General features: G+C 57.5%; 1 protein-coding gene across 2 annotated transcripts; it reads right to left on the bottom strand.

Annotated features, from left to right (window-relative positions):
- Window positions 1-2,752: 2,752 nt before the first annotated feature.
- Window positions 2,753-19,645, bottom strand: RAC2 (Rac family small GTPase 2). Of its 2 annotated transcripts, none has more exons than XM_079937024.1 (7): window positions 19,267-19,645; window positions 16,966-17,037; window positions 10,072-10,189; window positions 9,298-9,360; window positions 8,803-8,962; window positions 5,445-5,577; window positions 2,753-4,827 (listed from the first exon to the last, which is right to left on the bottom strand). In XM_079937024.1, exons 1-6 carry the CDS (start codon window positions 19,299-19,301, stop codon window positions 5,447-5,449), a joined length of 579 nt encoding a protein of 192 aa, XP_079793150.1. In that variant the 5' UTR covers window positions 19,302-19,645; the 3' UTR covers window positions 2,753-4,827; window positions 5,445-5,446. The 2 variants fall into 2 exon arrangements, with proteins under 2 accessions (XP_079793150.1, XP_079793151.1); XM_079937025.1 differs by having other exon boundaries at window positions 19,288-19,355.
- Between the last annotated feature and the right edge of the window lie 836 nt (window positions 19,646-20,481).

Here is a 20,481-nt window from a genome sequence, read left to right as displayed (position 1 = left end):
TCAAATCTGCCACATTGCCAATAATCAGTCTGGAGCCTCACCCGCACCTGCTCTGCGGCTGGTGTCCTTGGGTCCAGAGCTCTCCAGTTGGGTTTCCCTGCCCGTGTTAGGGAAGGGTTGTTGCCAGGCTGCATAGCGCAGGGGAGAGGACCAGGGGGTCTAACTGCTCCTTATACAGACTTCCAAACAACCCACCTGTTTTCACGCTCCTGCCTCGCCATCTATGGTATCTGGGTCCCCTAATTTGGAGCCCCCTTGTGGTTCTGTAAGGCCAGTTCGTTGCATCTTCCCCATCTCCAAGCCTCCCACCCCACCCTGCCATGGAACAGCAGGCACTTAGGTTTGTCTTTCCTGGGCCCTGTTAAATCATTTACCACCCCTCCATCTGCTCTTTGTGCTTGCGTGCTGCGGTTTGGGGTCACAGGTGTCTCCTGGTTTCTTTGAAGAAGAGAGTTTGTGTTTCTGTTTCGTGCTGCTTTTCAGCCAGGGTGAGGGGGCGGAAACATCTCTACCTGGCACCTTGAAACCAGGGTCTCTTCCGTTTGCTGTTGAGTACATTTTTGTGGTATGTTGATCAAACCCCGTGGCAGGTGTTGATTTACACGTCTGTCTCTCCCACTGGCTTCTGGGCCCCTGGGGAGCAGACGGCTGGGTCTCACCCCTCTCTGCACCTCCAGCTCCCAGTGCCACTTGGCACAGAGCATAGTCTTAGCACATGGGAACTGAATTGATCTGGACCTCAGATTACATGGATGACTGCTCATCATCTCACTTTCTCAAAGCCTTCAGAAGTCTTCTAGAACTATCCTAGATCTCTCTCACTCCCCAGAGCTTACTCTGCCCGGCCTCGCACATCCCATGAGGCCTAGGTGGAATCAGATGTCCCCAGAGGTGAATACTTCTTGGGCAGTGGAGGAGTTAAGAGGGTAGCAGGGAGAAGTAAGAGATCAAAGGAAGAGACAGCAAGGACTTTGGCCCCAGAAGAGGCGTTGTTTCAGTATACCATGGTGTCATCTCTCATGATTGCGTGAGTTGGTTGGGCTCAGTGGAGCAGCTGTTCTGCTCCACACGGTGCTGGCTGGGGCTGCCGTCCTCTGGGGACTCGACTGGGCTGGCACGTCCAAGATGGCTCATGTATGGTGAGGATGCTGGAAGGCTGGGCCCAGCTGGGTCACTAGAAGGGCTGGGTCTCTCTCTCTCTCCTTTAAAGTCCATTCTTTCACCTGCTTATTCATTTATATAAACAACAGACATTTATCAGCATCCACTAGGTGCCAGGTACTTGCTAGGATCATGGTAACGCTACACCGAGGCATCTGAGTGGCGTAATTACGTTTGTAAATGAGGAAGATTCCGCCAGCCTTCCCGATGAAGGTTGGAGAAGGCAGGGAGAGTGGAGGCAGGGAGGCCAGTGAGGAGGCCGTAGCTACTGTCCAGGGGATGGTTGCAAGACCTACAGTAGGGAGTGGCAGTGGGCCAGATGAGGGGTAGGTTTAACAGATATTGGGAAACTGAATTTTCCAGGCTTGGTGACCAGTGAATGCTGGGGGGACAGAATGGGAGAAGTCAGAGTGACCCCCAGGCCTCTGCTTTGGAAGAAGACACAAGGAGAAGCCAGGCTCCAAGACAGAGAGCCCCAAATGAAGCAGAATTATCTGGCAGGTGCTTTCCTTTGCCACCAGATGATGATTTTATTGCAAGAGGCCAAATATAACGCACCCAAGCCCTGATACCCAGCCTGGGCCTGGCACCAGGAGGGTCCATGGGAGTGGCTGCTGTCAAATGAGTGAGCATCGCCATGTTGTCAGCTCCTGCCCACAACTAACAGTTCTTCCTGTTTCAAAACTCCTCACCGACTTCCCTCGAGGTTTCTCTTTCCTATCTGAAGGGGTTCTGGTCCTCAGCCAATTTGCAAAGCAGAAACGAGTGACTCACCCCATGCTCAGTGAGTTCTGGACACAATGATACAGCAGAAGGAACACAGAGCTGGGAGTCCTAAGACCTCAGTTACAAATGCTGTCAACTAACAGTAACAGAAGGCCTAACAGTGACATAAACAAATAAGTGGTTTCATTTTTGCTCTGTTCCCTTAACAAGGCAGCCACTGGCATTTGTTCAGGTGCTGACCAAAGTTGTGAAGAATCCAGGCTCTTTTCATCTTTCTGCTACTCCATTCTTAGCACGTTAGGTTGTATTTTCATGTTTGTGGCTTCAGGTTCATAAGATGGCTGCTGCAGCTCCAGACTTCTCATCAGTATTCATCAGGGAAGGGGCCAGGGCAATGGTCAGTGTTGGCTGGGTCCCTTATTCTTTTATGGAAGACAACAAAAACTTTCACAGAAGCTACCTTTCCAGCTGACTTTCACTTATGTCTTGTTAGCCAGAACTGTGCGAACTTGGAACTCCAGTTGCAAAGCAGGCTGGGAACAAGTATTTTTGTCTGGGGCTAAATACACTGCTGCTTTGCACAAAACTAGAATCCCGTTAGCAAAGAGGGTGGAAGTAGTGGTATCAGGTGGGAAAGTACAGTGTCTGCCTTAGTGAACTGAGCTCTAACTCCTGTGCGTCTATTTCCTTCTTTGCAAAACAGAGATGTTAGTACTACATTGGAAGGCTGCTAGGAGAATTAAATGAGCTCATATGTGCCGGGTGAAACCACACAATGGTGAGAGGATTTATTTCCTGACTTTATTATTGGTATAAAACAAGGACTGCATCCACTGGGGTAGGCTCAGGGGAAGAGGCACGTGGCAGAGGAGGTGTAAGCGCAGGACGAGCGACGGAGGTGGGGTGCAGCCAGGCCTTGGGGCCACCAGGATGGTCCTGAATTTCTCGAGGCCCTGGAAGAGCAGGAAACAGAAAGAGGCTCTCCTCGACTCCGGCCCACCGGAAGGCGCTTCTCAGGGCTTTTAAACGTTGGATGTTTTAGGGTGTGAGTTCTGACACGTACATGTCTGTATCTGTGTCGTGTGTTGGGGGGTGGGGCAGGGGTGTTAGTGGTTTTTTGGTTTGTTTCAGAGAAGTCACTTGAAAAGCATAACGACCTTGTCTGAGCTGAAACTAAAAAAGGCCACGGGATTTCCCCCCTGCACCCCATCCCTTTCAAGAGGGTTGGGCTCTCAGGAGGCCAGTGAGCTGAGATCTTGCATCAGAACTTCAGGACTTACGAGGGGCAGTGGAAGTGGCCGGGAGCCTGGAAGAGCAGAAAATGAAACCCAGATCATTTCACTGGCTGGGAATTGGGGGAACTTCTGTGTCGTCAGGGACGGGGTCTTATATCTCTTTTTTTTAAACCTTTATTTTAGAGTGTCAGCCCCTGAGGGCAAGAACTTGGGTGTACCGCTGGACCACAGAACAATGCCTGGCACAGAGTAGGTGTTCAGTGAATTCGTGTTGAATGGATGGATGACATTTAGATAGAGAAGCACAGTCGTCCGCAGGATTGGAAAGTCTGGCATTTGTGAATTAGCAAACACTGAGGTGGGACTGGCTCCATCCTGTACCTTGGCGCGTTAGGGATGAGCTTCGTAAATCCTTACAGCAGCCCCATCTCTCTTTTAAAGAAACTTGCCTGTGTTTTGTGCCTGCTGGGTCCGGCATTGCTTCCTTACACTGTTGGGACACTTTCCTGGGACCTCCAATAGTGGAGACTAGGGGTTTCTGGCTGCTCGACACCCATATTCCCCAATTCTGGCAAAACTCTCAGTCTCCCTTTGAGAACCAACCCCTCCCTCCACTCTAGTGGGTATGGTTTTGAAAGGGCTGCCTCCGCTCCATGCTCTCGTGTGGCATGTAGTCCAGGCTTGACCAATCAGAACACAGCATTCTCCTGACAAATGTGATTGGTTGAAAAGACCTGAGCTGGTCCAATCAGAGTAAACCTTAATTAGAACTTTGCCGGGGGCAGACACTTGCTCTTTTTTGCTGAACTGGAAACGGGAAGGATGAAGCCCTTGAGAGTCACCTGCCTAAGAATGAATCAGACATCAGAAGGTACAGGAAAGTGAGCTCTGATGACATCATTTGAGTCCCCTTGATCAAGTTGCACCTGAAGTCATGATATTTCCAAACTTGAATCAGTAAATTTATTTTCTGCTTAAGCAGGTTGAATTGGGTTCCTAGTTGCAATGACAGAAATCCCGACTGGCAGGGTCTGCAAGTTTTAAGACTGTCACAGGTAAATGCAGCTCAGGATCCTGTGAGTGGAGCAGAAAGACTTGAGAGGTGGCAGGAGTCAGCAGGACCCAGCCTTTTGATTGGCTGGGCAGGTGCCCACAGAGATTTAGAAAATCTGAATGTTTTGTGTTGTCCCCAAAAGGAGCACTAAGACCAGAAGAGCAAACTTCTCAGACACTTAATTTAGCTTCAGTAGGAGAACCTCAGACAAGCAAGACCATCAATATTGGAGTAGACTGCCTCACGGGAGAGCAAGAGACCCGTCCCTGAAGGTATATAAGTGGTGGCCGGCAACCATCTGGCCCGAAGTTTCCAGAGGGGATTCAGGCTTTGGGAGGGAGGAGTGAACAGGTAGATGATGCCACGTGGGGCATCTGACCACAGCAACACAGGGGTGGCTTATCGGTCCTGGGGCTCCCCTCTGGCCCCTGGGAAGGCAGGAGCATGAGGGGATGGGGACGCAGCACCTACAAGTGCACACTCTTCCCCGGGGGGGACTCCAGCACAGAGAAGATGATGAGCCAAGCTCTGCAGCCGTCTTGCTAAGAAACGCCACAGGAAGGGGACAGCATGGCCAGCGGGGATGTCCTGGGGCTTTGGGTGGGGGCCCCGGAGGGTCAGAACCATCTGGCTGGGAGGGCTGGGTGTGTCCTGGAAAGGAGACAGGCAGTGGGTGAGAATTGGGGGCCAAACAGAATCCACAGCCCACTCCCGGCTCTCCTGGCTCACGGCTCATTCCAGCTCCCAGCTTTTGCTCAAGGTTGGCCAAGTCCTCTCCGTCCTTCTTGTCCCACCCATCCTGGAAGCCTTGTGGGTGCCTCCAACCCCTACCCCTCCCTCTTCTGCCCCAGTAGCCTCATAACTCAGTCTGTCCTACCTCCACCCCTATATGTGGGTGTCAGGTCTCCCCGGCTCAAGCGGCCTCTTCCAAGGGGTAGGGGCTGAGGTATCTTTCTGCCGTGATCCTCCCCACCCTGCTGCAGGGACGGCAGAGGGGCAGCTCAGTGACACCACGCCTTGCCTCAGGTTACCTGGCATTTTCTGACACTTTGAACCTTCCTTCTGGGAATTGGGCTCACAGAGCAGGACCGGCTCAGGCAAATGGGCAACCTGAAGCCCCTTTGATGGTCCCTCTTCTGTCCCAGCCTAAATGCCACTCCCGATGAAACCTAGGGCCACCGAACAGTGGCTGGACGCCTCCCTCCCAGCCAGAGCCTGCTGTGTGTGTGGCGGCGGGGGGCGTGGGGAGGGGAGGGAGGGGCTCTTACCCCTAGAGGATGCTGCAGGGCCGCTTCTGTGGCCGCGTGGGCTGGGGGCACAGGACGGCCCGGATCGCCTCATCAAAGACGGTTTTCAGGCCTCTCTGGGTGAGGGCTGAGCACTCCAGGTATTTCACTGAGTCTAGGTTAGGGCAGCAAGAGGGTAGAGGCCTAGGTCAGGGCTGGGCAAAACCCCGTCCCAAGCCATGCAACTGCACTGGCTGTGGCGGCCACCTGGGCTGTGTCACTCAGAGCAGGGCATTTACCCCTCTGTGCCTCAGTCTCCTCATGTCGGAAAGGGGGAGTTTTACTCAGAGGGAGAGGTTAAGACCCCCCCACGAGAGCAGGTCTGTGTCTTTCTTGAACACAAGAGCCCTTAATTTAAGGAAGGATACCTTCCTGGCAAGAAAGGGGCTCAAGCTACGGTGACCAAATTTCTCGGCGCCTCACTTTCTTCTAGAAAATTCCCAATGCCTGCCTCCGTCTTCCCCCGGGAGGCCTGAGGAACCCGTGGCCCGCTCACTAGGACATTCCAAATGTCATCTAACCAGTCCTTCGCATCTCCCCACTTTACAGTTGAGAAAACTGAGGCTCAGAAAAGTCACTTATCCAAAGTCACACACTAGACATTTCCCCTCTGCCAGGGGCAGCTGGGGGCCCTCAGCAAGAGGAATGGGAACTGGGGAGCACCCATTCCCCCATGAGGGGACCAGCCTTCTCCCACGTGACCACTCAGGGCTGGAGCACGGAGCACAGACAGTGAGGAAGGTAGGCTGAGCCCCACTCCCAGGGGCAGTGTTCTGTGACGTTCTGGAAGGAACCTGTGAGAGCTCCTGTGTCCATTACAACCCAAGCAGTCTCCCTGAAGTGAGCAACTGAAAACAGAGAAGGAGAGGGGCAGGAAGGGGGAACTTTGCTCTTCCGTGGGGGGAAGAAGCAGACCAACGCTGACCAGCACCTGCTCCCTGCCAGGCACTGAGCTGGGCGCTTCCGACAACCCTGCGAAGAAATTCTGTGAGTCCCCGCTTCCCAGGTGAGGAATCAGGCCCAGAGAGGGGATGCCCCGGGGCCAGAGACACACAGCTGCCAGAGGGGAGCCAAGATCTCAGGAGGGGCAGCCCAGGGACGAGGGAAAGAAAGTGTGGGGCAAGGACAAGGACACCAAGGCTCAGAGAGGATGTCACTTGTCCTGAGTCACATGCTGGATGTCTCCCTTGCACGTGGGAGCATTGTCCCACCAGGGAGCACAGGCAGTGGTCCCAGGGCTCGGCTGGCAGGTACGGAGCACCCCGAGTTGGGTCTGGGAGTCTCGTCACCATAACCCTCTGTGCCCAGAAGGGTGTCACTGGGCATTTGGCCACTGTCTCCCTGCAAGGGACCGTAGCCAGTGTCCACTTCTTTCTTCCACACCTTCCAGCTGCATCCTCCCTGGCACCTGCCACCCTCCTGCTTCCTGGATCAGTGGTGTCTAGAGAAAGGGTCCTGAGGAGAGGCCTGGCCACTCCAGGACCTCAGCCTGTCCCCCCTCTCTGCTCCCCAGTCGCCCACCTGTGGGGGCAGCAGACCACCCTGATCATGACTGCGGGAGCCACGCAGCCCGGATTCGAGTCTCGGCCGTGGCACATCCCGGCTGGGTGGCCTCGAGCTAGTGACTTCTCCCTGAGCCTCAGTTTTCCTCCTCTGTAAAGTGGGACGATGACAGTCCCTCCTTCATAGTTGCTATGACGATGAAGCAGGAGAATGCACCGGCCCAGCACCCAGGAAGCGCCCAATCCTGTGATTAGCAGCTGGGATCAGAGCTGCCCCACAACGCGTCACCCGGGACTGGTGGGCAGAGGCAGTTGCTGTCCTCATTAGCCTGCAGGCCCCCCAGGTCTCCCCCTTGGCCTGGGCTTGTCCGAGGCAAGTTCAGAGTCATTAGTCACTGCCCCTGGCCACCCCCAGCTGGTATTGGCTCCAAGAGGATTGGCTAGAGGCCAAGGCAGGAACCCCAACTCATCTCCTCATGAAGGAGAAAGGAACTTTAGGGAGTGTATAGGCTGGCTAGTACGGATGGGGAAACTGAGGTCCAGAGAGGGGGAGCCACTGGCCCAAAGTCACACAGACAGTCATTGCCAGGACCAGAATCCAGGCTTCCAGGCCCCATCTCATCCGAAAGCTTGTGCTTTAAGAAGGACGGGGTCGGACACAGGCTGGAGAGTCACTGTCTTGGGTGGAAGGAGTCCGGGGGGACAGGCTGTTCAGAAAGAAGAGAAGGCAGGGGTGCAATCCCCAATATTCGTGAGGAAAGACCAGAGGGCCTGAGAGCCAGAGCCCCTAGGATGGGACAAAGGACCCAGGGTTTAAGTGGCAGCGGAGGCCCCTGGGAAAGACGGCCATGTCACTGGGCTAGTCACATGAAGGAGGGGGTGACGGCTGTGGTTTCTCTTCCTGTGAAGAGATGTGAGTCCCCAGGGCCCTCCCAGTTCCGGCGGAAGGAAGAGTGGTAGGGCTGAGGGAGGGATGGGTTGCAGCAGGCCCCACCAGTTCAGGGGCCAAACCCTGGGTCTGCCGGACCCTGTGGTGAGCAGAGCACCCTGGGCAGCTGGGCCACTTCTCATAGTGGCCAAACCCCACTGGTGGTCCCAGGCTCTTGGGCAAGTACCCTGTCCCCAGGCAAAGGACAGCAGACCTGGACGCCACGGAAGAGGCCAGACCCATCGGTCATCACCTCCCTAGTGCAGGCAGCCCTGAGCCACCACGAGGAGGCCCCCAAGCCATCGGTTTGTGGTCCTGTGTTCAAATCCTGGTTCTGCCACCTACCAGCTGCGTGACCCTGAGAAGTCACTTCTCTGGCCCAGTGGCCGGGAGGCAAAGAGGAGTTGGGCTGAGAAGCCAGGAGGGTGAGGAATGGGGGGTGAGAAGGATGCAGAGGGAAAGACGTCACCCTTCAAACTCAAGCAGAAGCACCACCTCCAGGAAGCCTTCCCGGAAAACCCAAGCTTGACTTGGCTGCTCGTCCTCTGAGAAACCACGGCACACCCCCCTCCATCCCTGCTTCTGTCTGTCCAAATGCACTTATTTCGATGTCTGTTTATGGATTATACTAATATTATAATAACAATTAACACAAAGTGCTTCCCACGTGCAGTGCTGCTCTAGGAGCTCACGGGCGTGAATTCATTTAATCCTCCCAACCACCCAGCACTACGACTGTTGCCATGGTTCACGGAGGAGGAAACACAGGCCCAGAGAGGCTAAGTGACTCGTCCAGGGTCACACAGCTAGTACACGGCACACCCAGGGTGGAATCGCACAGCCTGGCCCTGGAAGCTATGTTTCCAATCCCCCTGCACCCAGCTCCCCTGTCTGAGCCCGAGCCCTGTACCGATCTCCTTGGCCAGCGCCAGGCCCTGCGGGTAAGTAATGGGCGCCAGCTTCTTCTCCTTCAGCTTCTCGATGGTGTCCTTGTCGTCCCGCAAGTCCAGCTTGGTGCCCACCAGGATGATGGGCGTGCTGGGGCAGTGATGCCGCACCTCCGGGAACCACTGGGCCGGTGGGTGGGGGCAGGAGGTTGTGCAGGGGGTAGGCGGAGAAGAGGGGCACCAAGCCGGGAGGAGATAATAGGGAGTCATGAGGGTGTGTGGGGAGGAGAGAGGACAGGTTAGAGAGTAAAGCTAACTATCACAGCCCGCTCTGAGACCCCGTCTGAGTCTCACCCCCAGTCCCCCCCGCCAGCCCTGGGTGGCACTAGGGACCCTCTCTGCCCACATCCTCTGCTGCCCCAGAGGCAGGCCAAAGTCAGCGGTCCCTCCCTCCCGTGCTCCCCTCCCTCAGGGTCACCTGCCCCATCCCCCCAAGACCCCCGCTCCATCCCGCTCACCTTGGCCCGGACATTCTCATAGGAGGCTGGGCTGACAAGGGAGAAGCAGATGAGGAAGACGTCCTGGGAGGTCAGACAAGGGTTACTCGTGAGGGGAGGCCTGGAGGCATCCCACCTGGGCTCTCCCACACCTGGGCAGCCACTGAGGGCTGGAGCGCCCAGGGGATGCTGGGCGCTTAGGACTCGGCAGAGCAGGGATTCCCTTCCCACCTCTACACCAGGCTGCTGCTTGTTTATCCAACACTTCCTAACGGCCCGAGCCTGTTCTAAGTGGCTAATCTTCACACAACACTGTAGCGGTGCTGCTGCTACCCCATTCCACAGATGGGGAAAGTGAGGTTTACAAGGATTAAAGCATTTGCCATCTGGAACTCCAGAATCCATGCTCCTCACCAGGCACTCACTACCTACCCCCCACCTGCCGTCTGGTCACCAGCCCCAGCGCTTTCCTTGCCACCCTGGAGACAGAGCCCAGCAGCCACACAGCCACCTGCAGATGTGCCCCCATCACTCCTCCCCTCCCCTAGCACCCCCAGAGCCGGCCATCCTGAGCTCCCATTGGTCCAGAGTCTGCCTGCCCCACCCACTGAGAACCAGGTGGTGCAGCAGCCCAAGAGGCAGAGGGGCTGGGAAGACAGAGGGCACGGTAATGACAGGGGCCTGATGGAGGGCGGGGACTCCTCGAGCTGGGCCTTAAGGGGAGGGTCAGGGTTCAGCAGGCAGAGGCAACCGGGATGCAAAGCCCAGGACCACGAGGAGGGCTGGGCAGCATACCGTCTGCGGGTAGGAGAGCGGCCGGAGGCGGTCGTAGTCCTCCTGCCCTGCCGTGTCCCACAGCCCCAGGTTCACGGGCTTGCTGTCCACCATCACGTTGGCTGAATAGTTGTCGAACCTGTGGGAACAGGTAAGATAGAAGGGCCAGTCTCCAGCCCCAGAGTCTAGGGACTTGCAGTCCATGGTTCCATGGCAGAGGCCAAGACCCAGAGAGGGGCTACAACAGGACCAAAGTCACAAAGCTCTATGCAGTTGGGTTTTATTTTTTATTTTTCTTAAATACTGATCTATTACATAAGAAATTTTAAACGCAGGTAAGCATAAAGAGGAAAACATTGTCTCTACTGTTTTTCTGCCCTTACCTACCCTTTGGAGAGACAATTTTTCAAGGCTGCATAACATTCTCTCCAAGGCATGATCAGAATAAACGTTACCCACCTCCTAGGCTGGACGCTGCGGCTGGTCACCCAATATTTGCTGAATGAGTGTTCATTCCCATCTTAGGTTGGGTCCCCCCAGAAGCAAACCCCGAGATGAGGGAGTGGCACCAGTGGTTTATTTGGGAAGTGACTCCAGGCAGCCGAGGGGAAGGGACAGCAGCTGTTGAGCTGTTACTGCGCGGGAACTGGGGCTCCGTCTGGCTGGGGCCACTGAGCTCAGGGCATCCCCCAGAGGAGGCAGGGAGCTGGGGTATTTAACCACCTTCTCCATCTCTCATTGGCAGAGGGAAGTCCTTGGGTGTTAAGTCCTTGGGTGTTAATTCCAGCCCATCCCTAGTGCACACCAAAAACAGCTACTGGAGATTTCAGGAAATGCCACTGGCACACACTGGAAAGGCACATGTTGAAGGAATAGGGTGGGGCAGAGGCTAAAATCTCCCTGCCAACACCAGAGAGGCCTCCAGGGCAATCGCACAAGCTCGCACTGTGGGGAAACGTCCCAGACACCTCCCTCCCTGTCCCCGACCTGGAAAGAGCTTGTCGTCCCCTCTCTCAGGCAACTGCTTTGCCTTGACTATGAACTGGTTTTAGTGTGTCTCTGTCCCGCCATGGGCTGTGGGCTCCGTGAGGGCGGGGCCCATGTCAATTTCATCTCTGAAGACTCAGGACTGGCACCTTGTGAGTGTAGGTGGAACAGAGTTAAACCAAACTGAACTGAAGCCCTTGGGATGCCACCCCCTCCACGAAGCCCTCCCAGAGCACTGCTCAGTGACAGGCTGTAGAAGCCGTAATGCTTCAGAGCAACTCCAAAGACAGCTGTCCTGTGACAGGCAACACCCCCCCCAAAAAAGTGGGTAACCTGACATGTTTAACACCCCATGCTTGTCCAGCCTTAAGTTCCGCAGATGGCCCTGCTCCCTCCTGCCTGGAAAGTTCCTGCAAACGTCCCTCCCCTGGCTCCCCACTCTTCTTCTTTCCTGGTGCTGGGCTGACTCTTACTCATCCTCCCTCCAGTCCCATTTCAAGGTCACCTCCAGGAAGCCTTTCGCGAGCCCCAGCCAGGTCGGGGCCCCCACCCCGTCCCAACTCAGTAATCTGTGGTGAACTTAGCACCCAAACAGCAGACATCAAGCCTGGCTTGTTCCTCACTGCACCAAGGCCAGCATCGCACTTGGCACATAGTAGGTGCCCTGTGGACCTACTCTTGGTACCACCCATACCATAGTGGGATTTCAGGCGGAAGGCACTGTTCAGGGAGACATCGCTGGGCATGATGGGGAAAGAAGTGCCCATGCTTTCTTCGGCTTCTGCCAGAAACACTCCTTTGGGATGAGCTTAGGATGCAGGGACACTCTTTCCTTTACTGTCCAGTCTGAAATTCTGACACCAAAAAACCCCCAAGATTCCTTGAGCCAAAGGCATCTGTCTTCTCTGAGCCAACTCCAGGGTCTCTGGGGCCGTGGCAACGGGGAAAGAGCTGGTTCCTGGGACTTGTAGCAGCACCAAACACCTGCTCCGGGGCTGGTCAGAGGGTTAGAGACCTTCATACATTAGGTCTTGAAGTCCCAAGTGACCCAAGATAAAAGAACCTCAAGTTCTTGCCATTAGACAGTTGAGGAAACCAAGAGGTCAAATAACTCTTCCAAGGCCAACCAGCTCAGAAGCGTAGGAGCTGGGATTTGAACCTGGCTCCCTCTGTACACTATTTGTGAGCGAGAGAGTGGACAGATGCACTGCAGGAGGGTTGATTCGCCCCGGGATGGCCACCCAGAGGTGGGAGGGAACAGTAAGTTCCTTGTGAAGCCTTGTCCTGGTTGTGTGACCCTGGGTGAGTAACCCAGCTTCTCCGAGCCTCACTTTCTTCCTTGTGAAAAAAGCCCTATCTCGTGGGGCCATTAGGAAGATCCAGGGACAGAGGATATTCAAGCCACCTCACGGGAAGATGCCGAGGAGCTGAACAGTCTCACCCTTCAACGTCACCGGCCCCCCACAGAGGACCAGCTGCCAGACCCTGAGGGATCACTGCAGGGACAAAATGATCCACAGCCCCCGGGGTCCCCTACTTCAGAGACCCGCAGGGAGCCAGGACCAGAGGAGCCTTAGACCACCACTGCGGCCAACCCTCACTCCCATTTACCAGATGAGGAAACCGAGGCTCACAGACAGGAAGGGACTTGCCCAAGAGCTCGCAGTCAGTTGGGGGCAGAGCCAGAACTAGATCCTGTTACCCAATTCAGAAAAGCTCATGGCGTAAGAGTCACTGCGACTTCATGGCTGGAGACTCAGCGGAGTCTGAGCTGGGGTCTGGGGGCTGACTGGGAGCCGTGGAGAGGGCAGGGAGCTCACGCTGGCTGGGCACCTAGGGGTGCCACGTGCTGTTCCAGGCCCTTCATACTTAGATCGTTTCAGTGAGCCCAGGAAGTGGATTCTACCGTGGTGCCCCTTTAACACAGCAGGAAACTGAGTCAAAGCCCGAGAGTGACCTGCCCATGGTCACACGGCTGGAGTGCTTTCACCCAGAGTCTGTGTGGCTTCTTTCTGCACCCCCAGGGCTGCAGGCCCGGCCCTGACCCCAGCATGGAGTGGAGGAGGGGTATGGGGGGCAGGTGAAAGGGGGCTCAGCGCCGGGCATCACCTGACCACCACCCAAGCTTCCAGGGGAAAGAAGGTGGACTCACAGAACACAGAGACCACAGGGCATGCATGGCTGTGACCTGGGGACCAGGGAGGATTGATAGGTCAGGTGGGGCATGGACCACTGCTGGATTCGGGGCGTGGTCCTCCAGGCAACGGGGAGCCAGCGAGGGGCTTCACCAGGCAGGGCTTACATGATCAGCTTTGCATTTGGAAAAGGCCCTCTTGGCCACTGGGTGGAAAAGTCTTGGAGAAGGGTCAGAGGGGAAGCTGGGAGACGGAGCCACCGGTGAGAGAGGTGGGCGGTTGGAGGAGATGGGGGAGCGGAGAGGTGTCCCAGGTGGGATGCAAGGGGACAGAGGGCGTGTACGAGCAGTGGGGAGGCTTGAGGCAGCAGGACACAGTGAGGGAATAACTCGCTCGGTGGCAAGAGCATGGGGCGAGGGGGAGGTGCGAGGCCAGGCCGGAAAGCTTGGTACGTCCACTAGGGAGGCCGCACGTCATCCTGTCCTTGGGAATCTGGGCTGGATTTGCCAGTTTACAAAGGAAGGTGAAGACCAAGTACTGGCCCCTCCGACCTAAATTAACCACCTGTGTTCTTCCTTCCCAGAGACAAGCCCCCACAGAGCTGAGCCCCCTGCTGGTTTGAGTTCCAGCACCTCCTCAGGACAGGCTGGAACATGCCCTCCCTGCCTGCCAGGCTGGCCCTGTCACTACGGAGCACCAGCCACGTGCTCATCTCTCTTCTAGAAGCTGCTCTAGTGCCGCGGTCCCCAACCTTTTTGGCACCACGTCTTCTTTCATGGAAGACAATTTTTCCACGGAATGTGCGAGGTGGGGGCGGGGGGGGGAAGAGGGGAGGGGGGTGCTGGTCCAGGCGGTAATACGAGCGATGGGAGCCGCAGATGAAGCTTCGCTCGCTCACCTGCTACTGTGCTGCCGGGTTCCCAACAGGCCGTGGCCCAGAGGTTGGGGACCCCTGGTCTAGTGAACTAGACAGACCAGGGCCCTGTCCTAATGGAGCTTCCGTCCCAGCAGGAGAAGTCAGATGGGGAAGGGCTGCGAAGAATGTCAAGCAGGGTGGAGAGATGGAGGGGGCCTGGGCGGAGGGAGGGGCTGCTTTAGACAGTGTGTCAGGGAGGGGATACCTCGGCCGGGAACTGAGTGATGGAAGTGGTGAGTGCAGAAGCCTGGGGGAGGCTGGCGTGTCTGGTCTCCGAGCACCAGAATGGAGTAAGAGGTGGGTTTTAAGGGAGGAATTTAGGCTCCATCTAATTTTCGCTTTTGAAAGCTCACCTGGGCTTCCGTTTGAGAATGATCAAAAGCAGAGGGGAAAGGGGAGAACCCCTAGGTCACAGGTACCTGAGAGCAGGGTCTTCCTGCCTTGTCTTTGTATCCCCAACCCCCAGCACAGGGCCATCCACAGAGCAGGCTTCGGTCTCCCCATCTGTGAGACAGGGCTTTGACCCTGAGCTCTTATCCCCCAACCCGCAGGCAGCAAGTTCAGCTCAGCTCTCTCGCTTATCTGATCCGGTCCACTGGCACCTGCCTCCGGCCCCAGCAAACCCTACCACCCCCAGCCCCAGAGCTCTCTTGACCTCTGTCTCTGTGCCAGAGATCTCAGGCTACCCGTTTTGCCCAACTCTGCTCTCCCCGGCTGTCCCCACCCTCCACTGTCAAGGGCTCAGGGTGGCTTATTTTCCCCTCCCTGTCACAGGGGTGCGAGCACTGTAGCAGGAGCCCCTCTGGGGGCTTGTCCAGAGCCGAGTAACTCCATATGGAAGACAAAGATGGTGGGATGCAGGCCTGGCTACACACCTGGCAGGTCCAGCACAAAATGAAAATGCAGGGACCCTTGTTCAAACATTAAGAATTTCAGGATGGGGCATCTGAGCATTAAACCGAGTGCAGGGCCCACCCGAGTGTGTGTCTGCCTAGGCGGCTCACCCAGGAGCCGGCCCTGCTCTCTGACCCAAGCCCTGAGTCCTGGGAAGGTAAACCTTGTCTGGTCCATTCTGTCTGTCCTTCCACAAGGTTGTCCAGGACCACCGAATCCACTCGGGGCCACCAGGGGCCAGTCTCTCCGGGCTGCTGAGCGCAATTGGCCCTACCTTGGTCTCTGCTGGTCCCACCATCTTGCACCAGAGAACTCGCCTCCCACCTCCCTGCACGGGGAAGGCCCCCGGGGCAATGAGCTTGGCATGTCCCAGCCCTGCCCCTCCTCTTAAAGAAAGGGAAAACTGAGGCTCACCGAGGGGAAGCGATTGGTCTAAGATCTTCGAGCAGGTGGGCCCTCCAGCCCAGCTGCAACAGGCAGACAGGACACAGGTAGCGCCAGCACCGTCCTGGGGAGACTGCCCTCCCCGATTCTGCACCTGCCTTCCCGCTCAGGGCTAGAGCCAGCCCTCCCTCAGCGCCAGAAGGCATTGGGTGATTGGTGGTGAGCGAGCAGGTGAGGGCCGACGAGGAGAGGGGCACTGGCGCCATAGCGGGAGTTGCGAAATGAACCGGGGCAGAAATCAGTTTTCCAGGCTTCCTACCCAGGTTTCTCTGCCCTCTCCTCGCTGCCGTTCTCCTGCCCGGGCTGGGGTCCCTGAGGCAACTGGAGCCAGGGCCAGTGTCCCAGGGAGACATATCAGTAGAGGGAGCCCAGCCCACCTGGTGACCCTGGGGGACAGGCCCCTTAGCTGCTGTGAGCCTCAGTTTCCCCCGCAGGCACCCTGGGGCTAGAATAATAGCCACCTCCTCCCACGAGCATCGAATGAGATCACACGTGTGACGTTTCGTCCGGGGACCAGGACACAGTGGGCCCTTGATAGATGGTAGCAGTGATCCATCCTCCTAGGGCCTCTCCATGAAGTTCAATTCAGGTCGACTCAAAACAGATATATCGTGTCTAAGGCAATGTGCAGACTGCACTGTGCGTAAGACACTCTCCTAAGACAACGGGGAGACCCAGAAAGGACTGGACGTGGCCCCCTGCCCTCCGTAGGCTCGTGATCACGGGAAAGATCAGACAAAAATCTCTCTGGGGAGTGAGAGACACTTTCAGGCTAGATCAGAAAGGCTTCCTGGGGGAGCAGACACTGGAGCTGGCCTGGAGGTCTTAGACATGTGGACGTGGGAAGGAAAAGCAGTCCAGGAAGAGGGAGCAGCTGGAGCAAAGGCCCTGAGGTGGAAACGCCCAGGGAGTGCTTGGTGACCAGGGGCGGGAAGCAGATGGGACAAGAAGCAAAGTACTGGGCTATGAAGCCAGAAAGGAAGGTGGGAGAAGGCCACACAGAGCCTTGGATGTGTGCTATGGAGTTGGGGGGCTGTCCTGAGAGGGATGGGGCCACCGAGCATCGGTGAGAGGGGGCCAATGCTTCCCATTCACCCCACATACTTCTACATACCTGTGCATCAGGTGACAGCCCTGCCACCACATCCAACACGAGGGCAGGCCTCCAGGTGGCACTGCCCTCTCCCCTGGCACACACTGGGCCCTGATGTCTCTGATCTCCCGGTGTCGAGGCCCTCCACGACTCGCCCCAGCCCCTCTTCTACCCTGCTTTTGCTCACGCCAGCCCTCCGCATCTCCCCGCTGGAAGGCCACCTGCTCCCTGGCCACCCCGCGGCAGCCTCTCTCCCCTCTGGGAGCCCTCGGCACTCATCCCGGCGCTGGTTACTGCCTCCCCGGCTGAACCAGTGGGCAGCTCTGGCAGGCAGAGACTGGCTGGAGGCTGACTTTCAGGCTCACAGCATGTGCCTGAAAAGGAGGTGGGCTTGGTGATGCGTGTCTCCCCAGCCTCCGAGCGCCCCGCCCACGCACAGAACTCACACGGTGGGGATGTACTCTCCCGGGAAGGCGTTGGTGGTGTAGCTGATAAGCAGGCATGTCTTGCCCACGGCTCTGCAAGACAGGAAGTTCAAGGGGACAGTGGTCATGGGCCCTGCCCGAGACTCAGGGAGGTTTCTCAGCACCTGCCCAGTCCCCTAGCCCAGCCCTCAGAGAAGACCCAGGCCCACCCCTCTGGGCATCAGTGTCCCCGTCTGAGAATCCCTGTATCAGCGTTCTCACACCTAAGAGTCATCTGGGGTGTTTGTTAAAGGACAGACTTCAAGTTCCTACCCTAGAGATTCTGAATCAGGGGTGTGGGCTGGATCTGGGAATTTGTATTGTAACAGGCTTCCCCAGGTGACAAGGATGTGAGACAGAGGGTTAAGAGCAGGGGGTCCCCAGGAGGCCCCTGGTACCTGCCCAGAGCTCTGCCATCACTCCCCTGGGATCCAGATCCCAGCTTCATCACCTGCCTAGTGGCAGCATGATCTTAGGCAAGTCACTTAACCTCCCTATGCCTCAGTTTCCCCATCCAGAAAATAGGGATAAGAATAGGGATAAGATGAGTTCATCTCATAGGATGGACCGAGAGGTAAATTAGACGAAGCCGGCAAAAGAACTGAGCACAGTCCTGGCACAGCGTAGCAGCAGCAAATACTGGGGAAAGCCTGACCCTCCTCTTTCCCTCCCACCTCACCATGGCTGTTAAGAGCATGGAGTTTAGGAATCAGAGAGACCAGGATTCAAATCACATGAGGTCTTGGGCAAATGACAACTTCTTTGAGCTTCAGTTTTCCCAACTGTAAAATGGGCCTAATATTAGGGTTGGTGGGAGGATAAAACAGAGGAGTGTGACTAGCCCAGGGCCTGCACAGAGTAAGTACTAAGTTAGTAGTGATCGCCATTACTCGTGCAGTCTTCGCCCTCAGTCTGCTGGGCTGGGAGGGGGCAGGGGGCACAGATAGCCCTGGGCCTTCCCCTGCCCCACTTGGTTTCGTCACTTCCTGCTCGGAGGAGAGCGGCTGCCCTCTTCTCCCCACCCCCTGCCCCGGGCCTGCCAACAAGGTGACTGGAACATTGCCCTTGGCTTCCGCCCTCCCCTCCTCAGATCAGATATAAAGCAGAAGTGAACAGGGCAGGACAGGCGGGCAGATAACGTGCATCAGAATCAGCAGAGGGCTGCCTGATAAACCAGCCCACCCCAGGCCGGGAAAATCGAGTCTCTTAAGGCCTCAGGCTGCCCCTCAGTAGGATGGGAGGGTTGGATAAGAGGCCTGCCCAGCCAGACCAGCGGGAACGTGTCGGGGTTGGACCTACAGAAAACCCCAGGCGGTACCTGCAGGCTGGACCCTAAGACAGTGCTGCTGGCAGGCACGAGAGACCGGCACATCAAAGCTGTCATTTTACAGATGAGGAAACTGAGGCCCATAGCGGGACATGACAACCTGAGGTCGCTGAGATGTAACAGCTGAGAAGTCGCCTCGGCTCAGCCTGGCCCACCCTGGCCCCCAGTCACGCCCCTCCCCCTTCCTCCTCCCCCCGCAGCTCTGTCTCTCACGCCCCTCCCCCTCCCTCCTCCTCCCGCAGCTGTCTCTCACGCCCCTCCCCCTCCCTCCTCCTCCCGCAGCTCTGTCTCTCACGCCCCTCCCCTTCCTCCGCCTCCCGCAGCTCTGTCTCTCACGCCCCTCCCCCCTCTGCTCCTCACCCGCAGCCCCCGCGCAAGCTCCCAAGTTCCCCAGCCTCGAAAGCTGAGGCTCAGGAGGCCGGCTTCAGCAAACACACTTACGCGCAGGACAACCAGTCAAAATATCGCAAGGGGCCCCACATCAACCCTGCGGGCATGGGCCTCTTTCCAGATGGCCAAGCTGAGGTTCTGAGAGGTGCTGTGACTTGCCCAAGGCCACACAGCAGCGCAAGCCAGTGACTAGAGCCCAGGTCAGCCTGGGGACCCACCTCCCCCCACCCCAAGCCGGCATCCACAGAATCGAAGCCTGAGGGCCCATGGGAGACCAGCCTCAGCTCTCAGGGTGCAGGCGAGAGGCCCCAGGAACCCCCAACCCTCGTCCTGTACTCTCCACCAAGGCAGCTTCCGGGGTGAGGTGGGCAGACAGAGTGGAGCTGTCCTCAGCCCACCCCTGGGGTTCCCTCTGGGCCCTGGGAGAAGAAGGGAGCCGTTCCTCCGGCGGCCTCCCAGGGACCCCTCCATCTGCAGGGCAGGGGGCTTCCCCAGGGGCGCCAGGGTGGGGGGGGGCCAGGGCTACCCCGGGACGGAGCTGTCAGCAAGTCCAGCCGGGTACCTACCCATCTCCCACCACCACACACTTTATGGCCTGCATCGTGTCCGAGGCCTGGAGGGCAGTGGTGCGGACAGCTCAGGGCCCGGAGCGCTTCTGCAGACACAGGGGTATGGAGAGCTGGAGAGGTGCCCTGAGCAAGGAGCAGCAGCGGCGGGACAGGAGGCAGGAGGAAGCGGAAGGGGAACTTACCCAAGCTGCTGCCCCCACGGCCGTTTGCAGGAGGCGGAGCCTGCGGTCTGGCCGAATGGCTCAAGGGTGGGGTGGCCCTCAGGGGCTGGGCTGGGCCCCTGTCGGGCATCCCTGCTCCGGGACACCAGCAGGAGACCTGGGGACCCTCTGGGCTGGAGACTCACTTCCACGGGCAGGGCCAGAGCTGTTCTCCAAGAACCTGAGGCTCCTAAGAATGTAGTTCACCTCGGTTCTGGTCAATAAGCATTTAATGAGCACCTACTGTGTGCCAGGCACAGGATCGGGTACTGGTGAGTCTAGGATGTGAGCGGGAAGATACGGCTTCATCACAGGTGTCCATAAAACAAGGCAGGAAGTGATGGGGCCACGGAGGATTGACAGGGAGGGGACCTCAGAGTTACACAGAGGGCGAGCCAGGGCCTTCGAGGTGGCACTTGAAAGCTAGTGTCAGAGACAGGGCTCTCCAGAGGGGAAGACATGGGTGCTCCCCAAGCGAGGGCCATTGTGGGACCCCCTGAGTGCGAAACGATGGGAGAGATATGGGGGGGGATATGATGGGGCAGGAAGGGAGGTGGGGATCAGCTGACAGAGAAGGGGAAACGTCAAGGGAAGTGATGGGCAGTGCCCCACGCCAGCCAGGCCCGGTGCTGGAGGCAGCCCTGGGGGACCGGGCGCGCTGGCTCAGGAGCCGCGGCCCGTTTGAATGATGCTGAGACAGAAGGTCTTAGAAGCCAGTTGGTTCACTAGGATCGCCCAGCCTGAACTCAAACCCAGGGCCAGGTGACTCCAAACTCTTCTGTCACCCCGGCTGCTGTCTGGGGGACAAAGCCTGAGTTCTGCCGTGGGTGGGGAGGGCGAGTGCGCCCCCTCAGCCTCGAGGGGCCTCGGGATCGGAGCAGCAGTGGATCTCCGCAGCGGGCTTCACGTCCACTCTTCTCTGCCACCGCTCGCCATGCCCAGCACCCCTCCAGCTGCAGGGACAAGGGGCAGGAGGGGATGGGCAAAGCCACTCGTCACCCACCCCGGGTGG

This window comes from Stenella coeruleoalba (assembly GCF_951394435.1).
Source record: "Stenella coeruleoalba genome assembly, chromosome: 11".
Taxonomy (NCBI): domain Eukaryota; kingdom Metazoa; phylum Chordata; class Mammalia; order Artiodactyla; family Delphinidae; genus Stenella; species Stenella coeruleoalba.
This window is presented reverse-complemented; position numbering and strand designations above follow the sequence as displayed.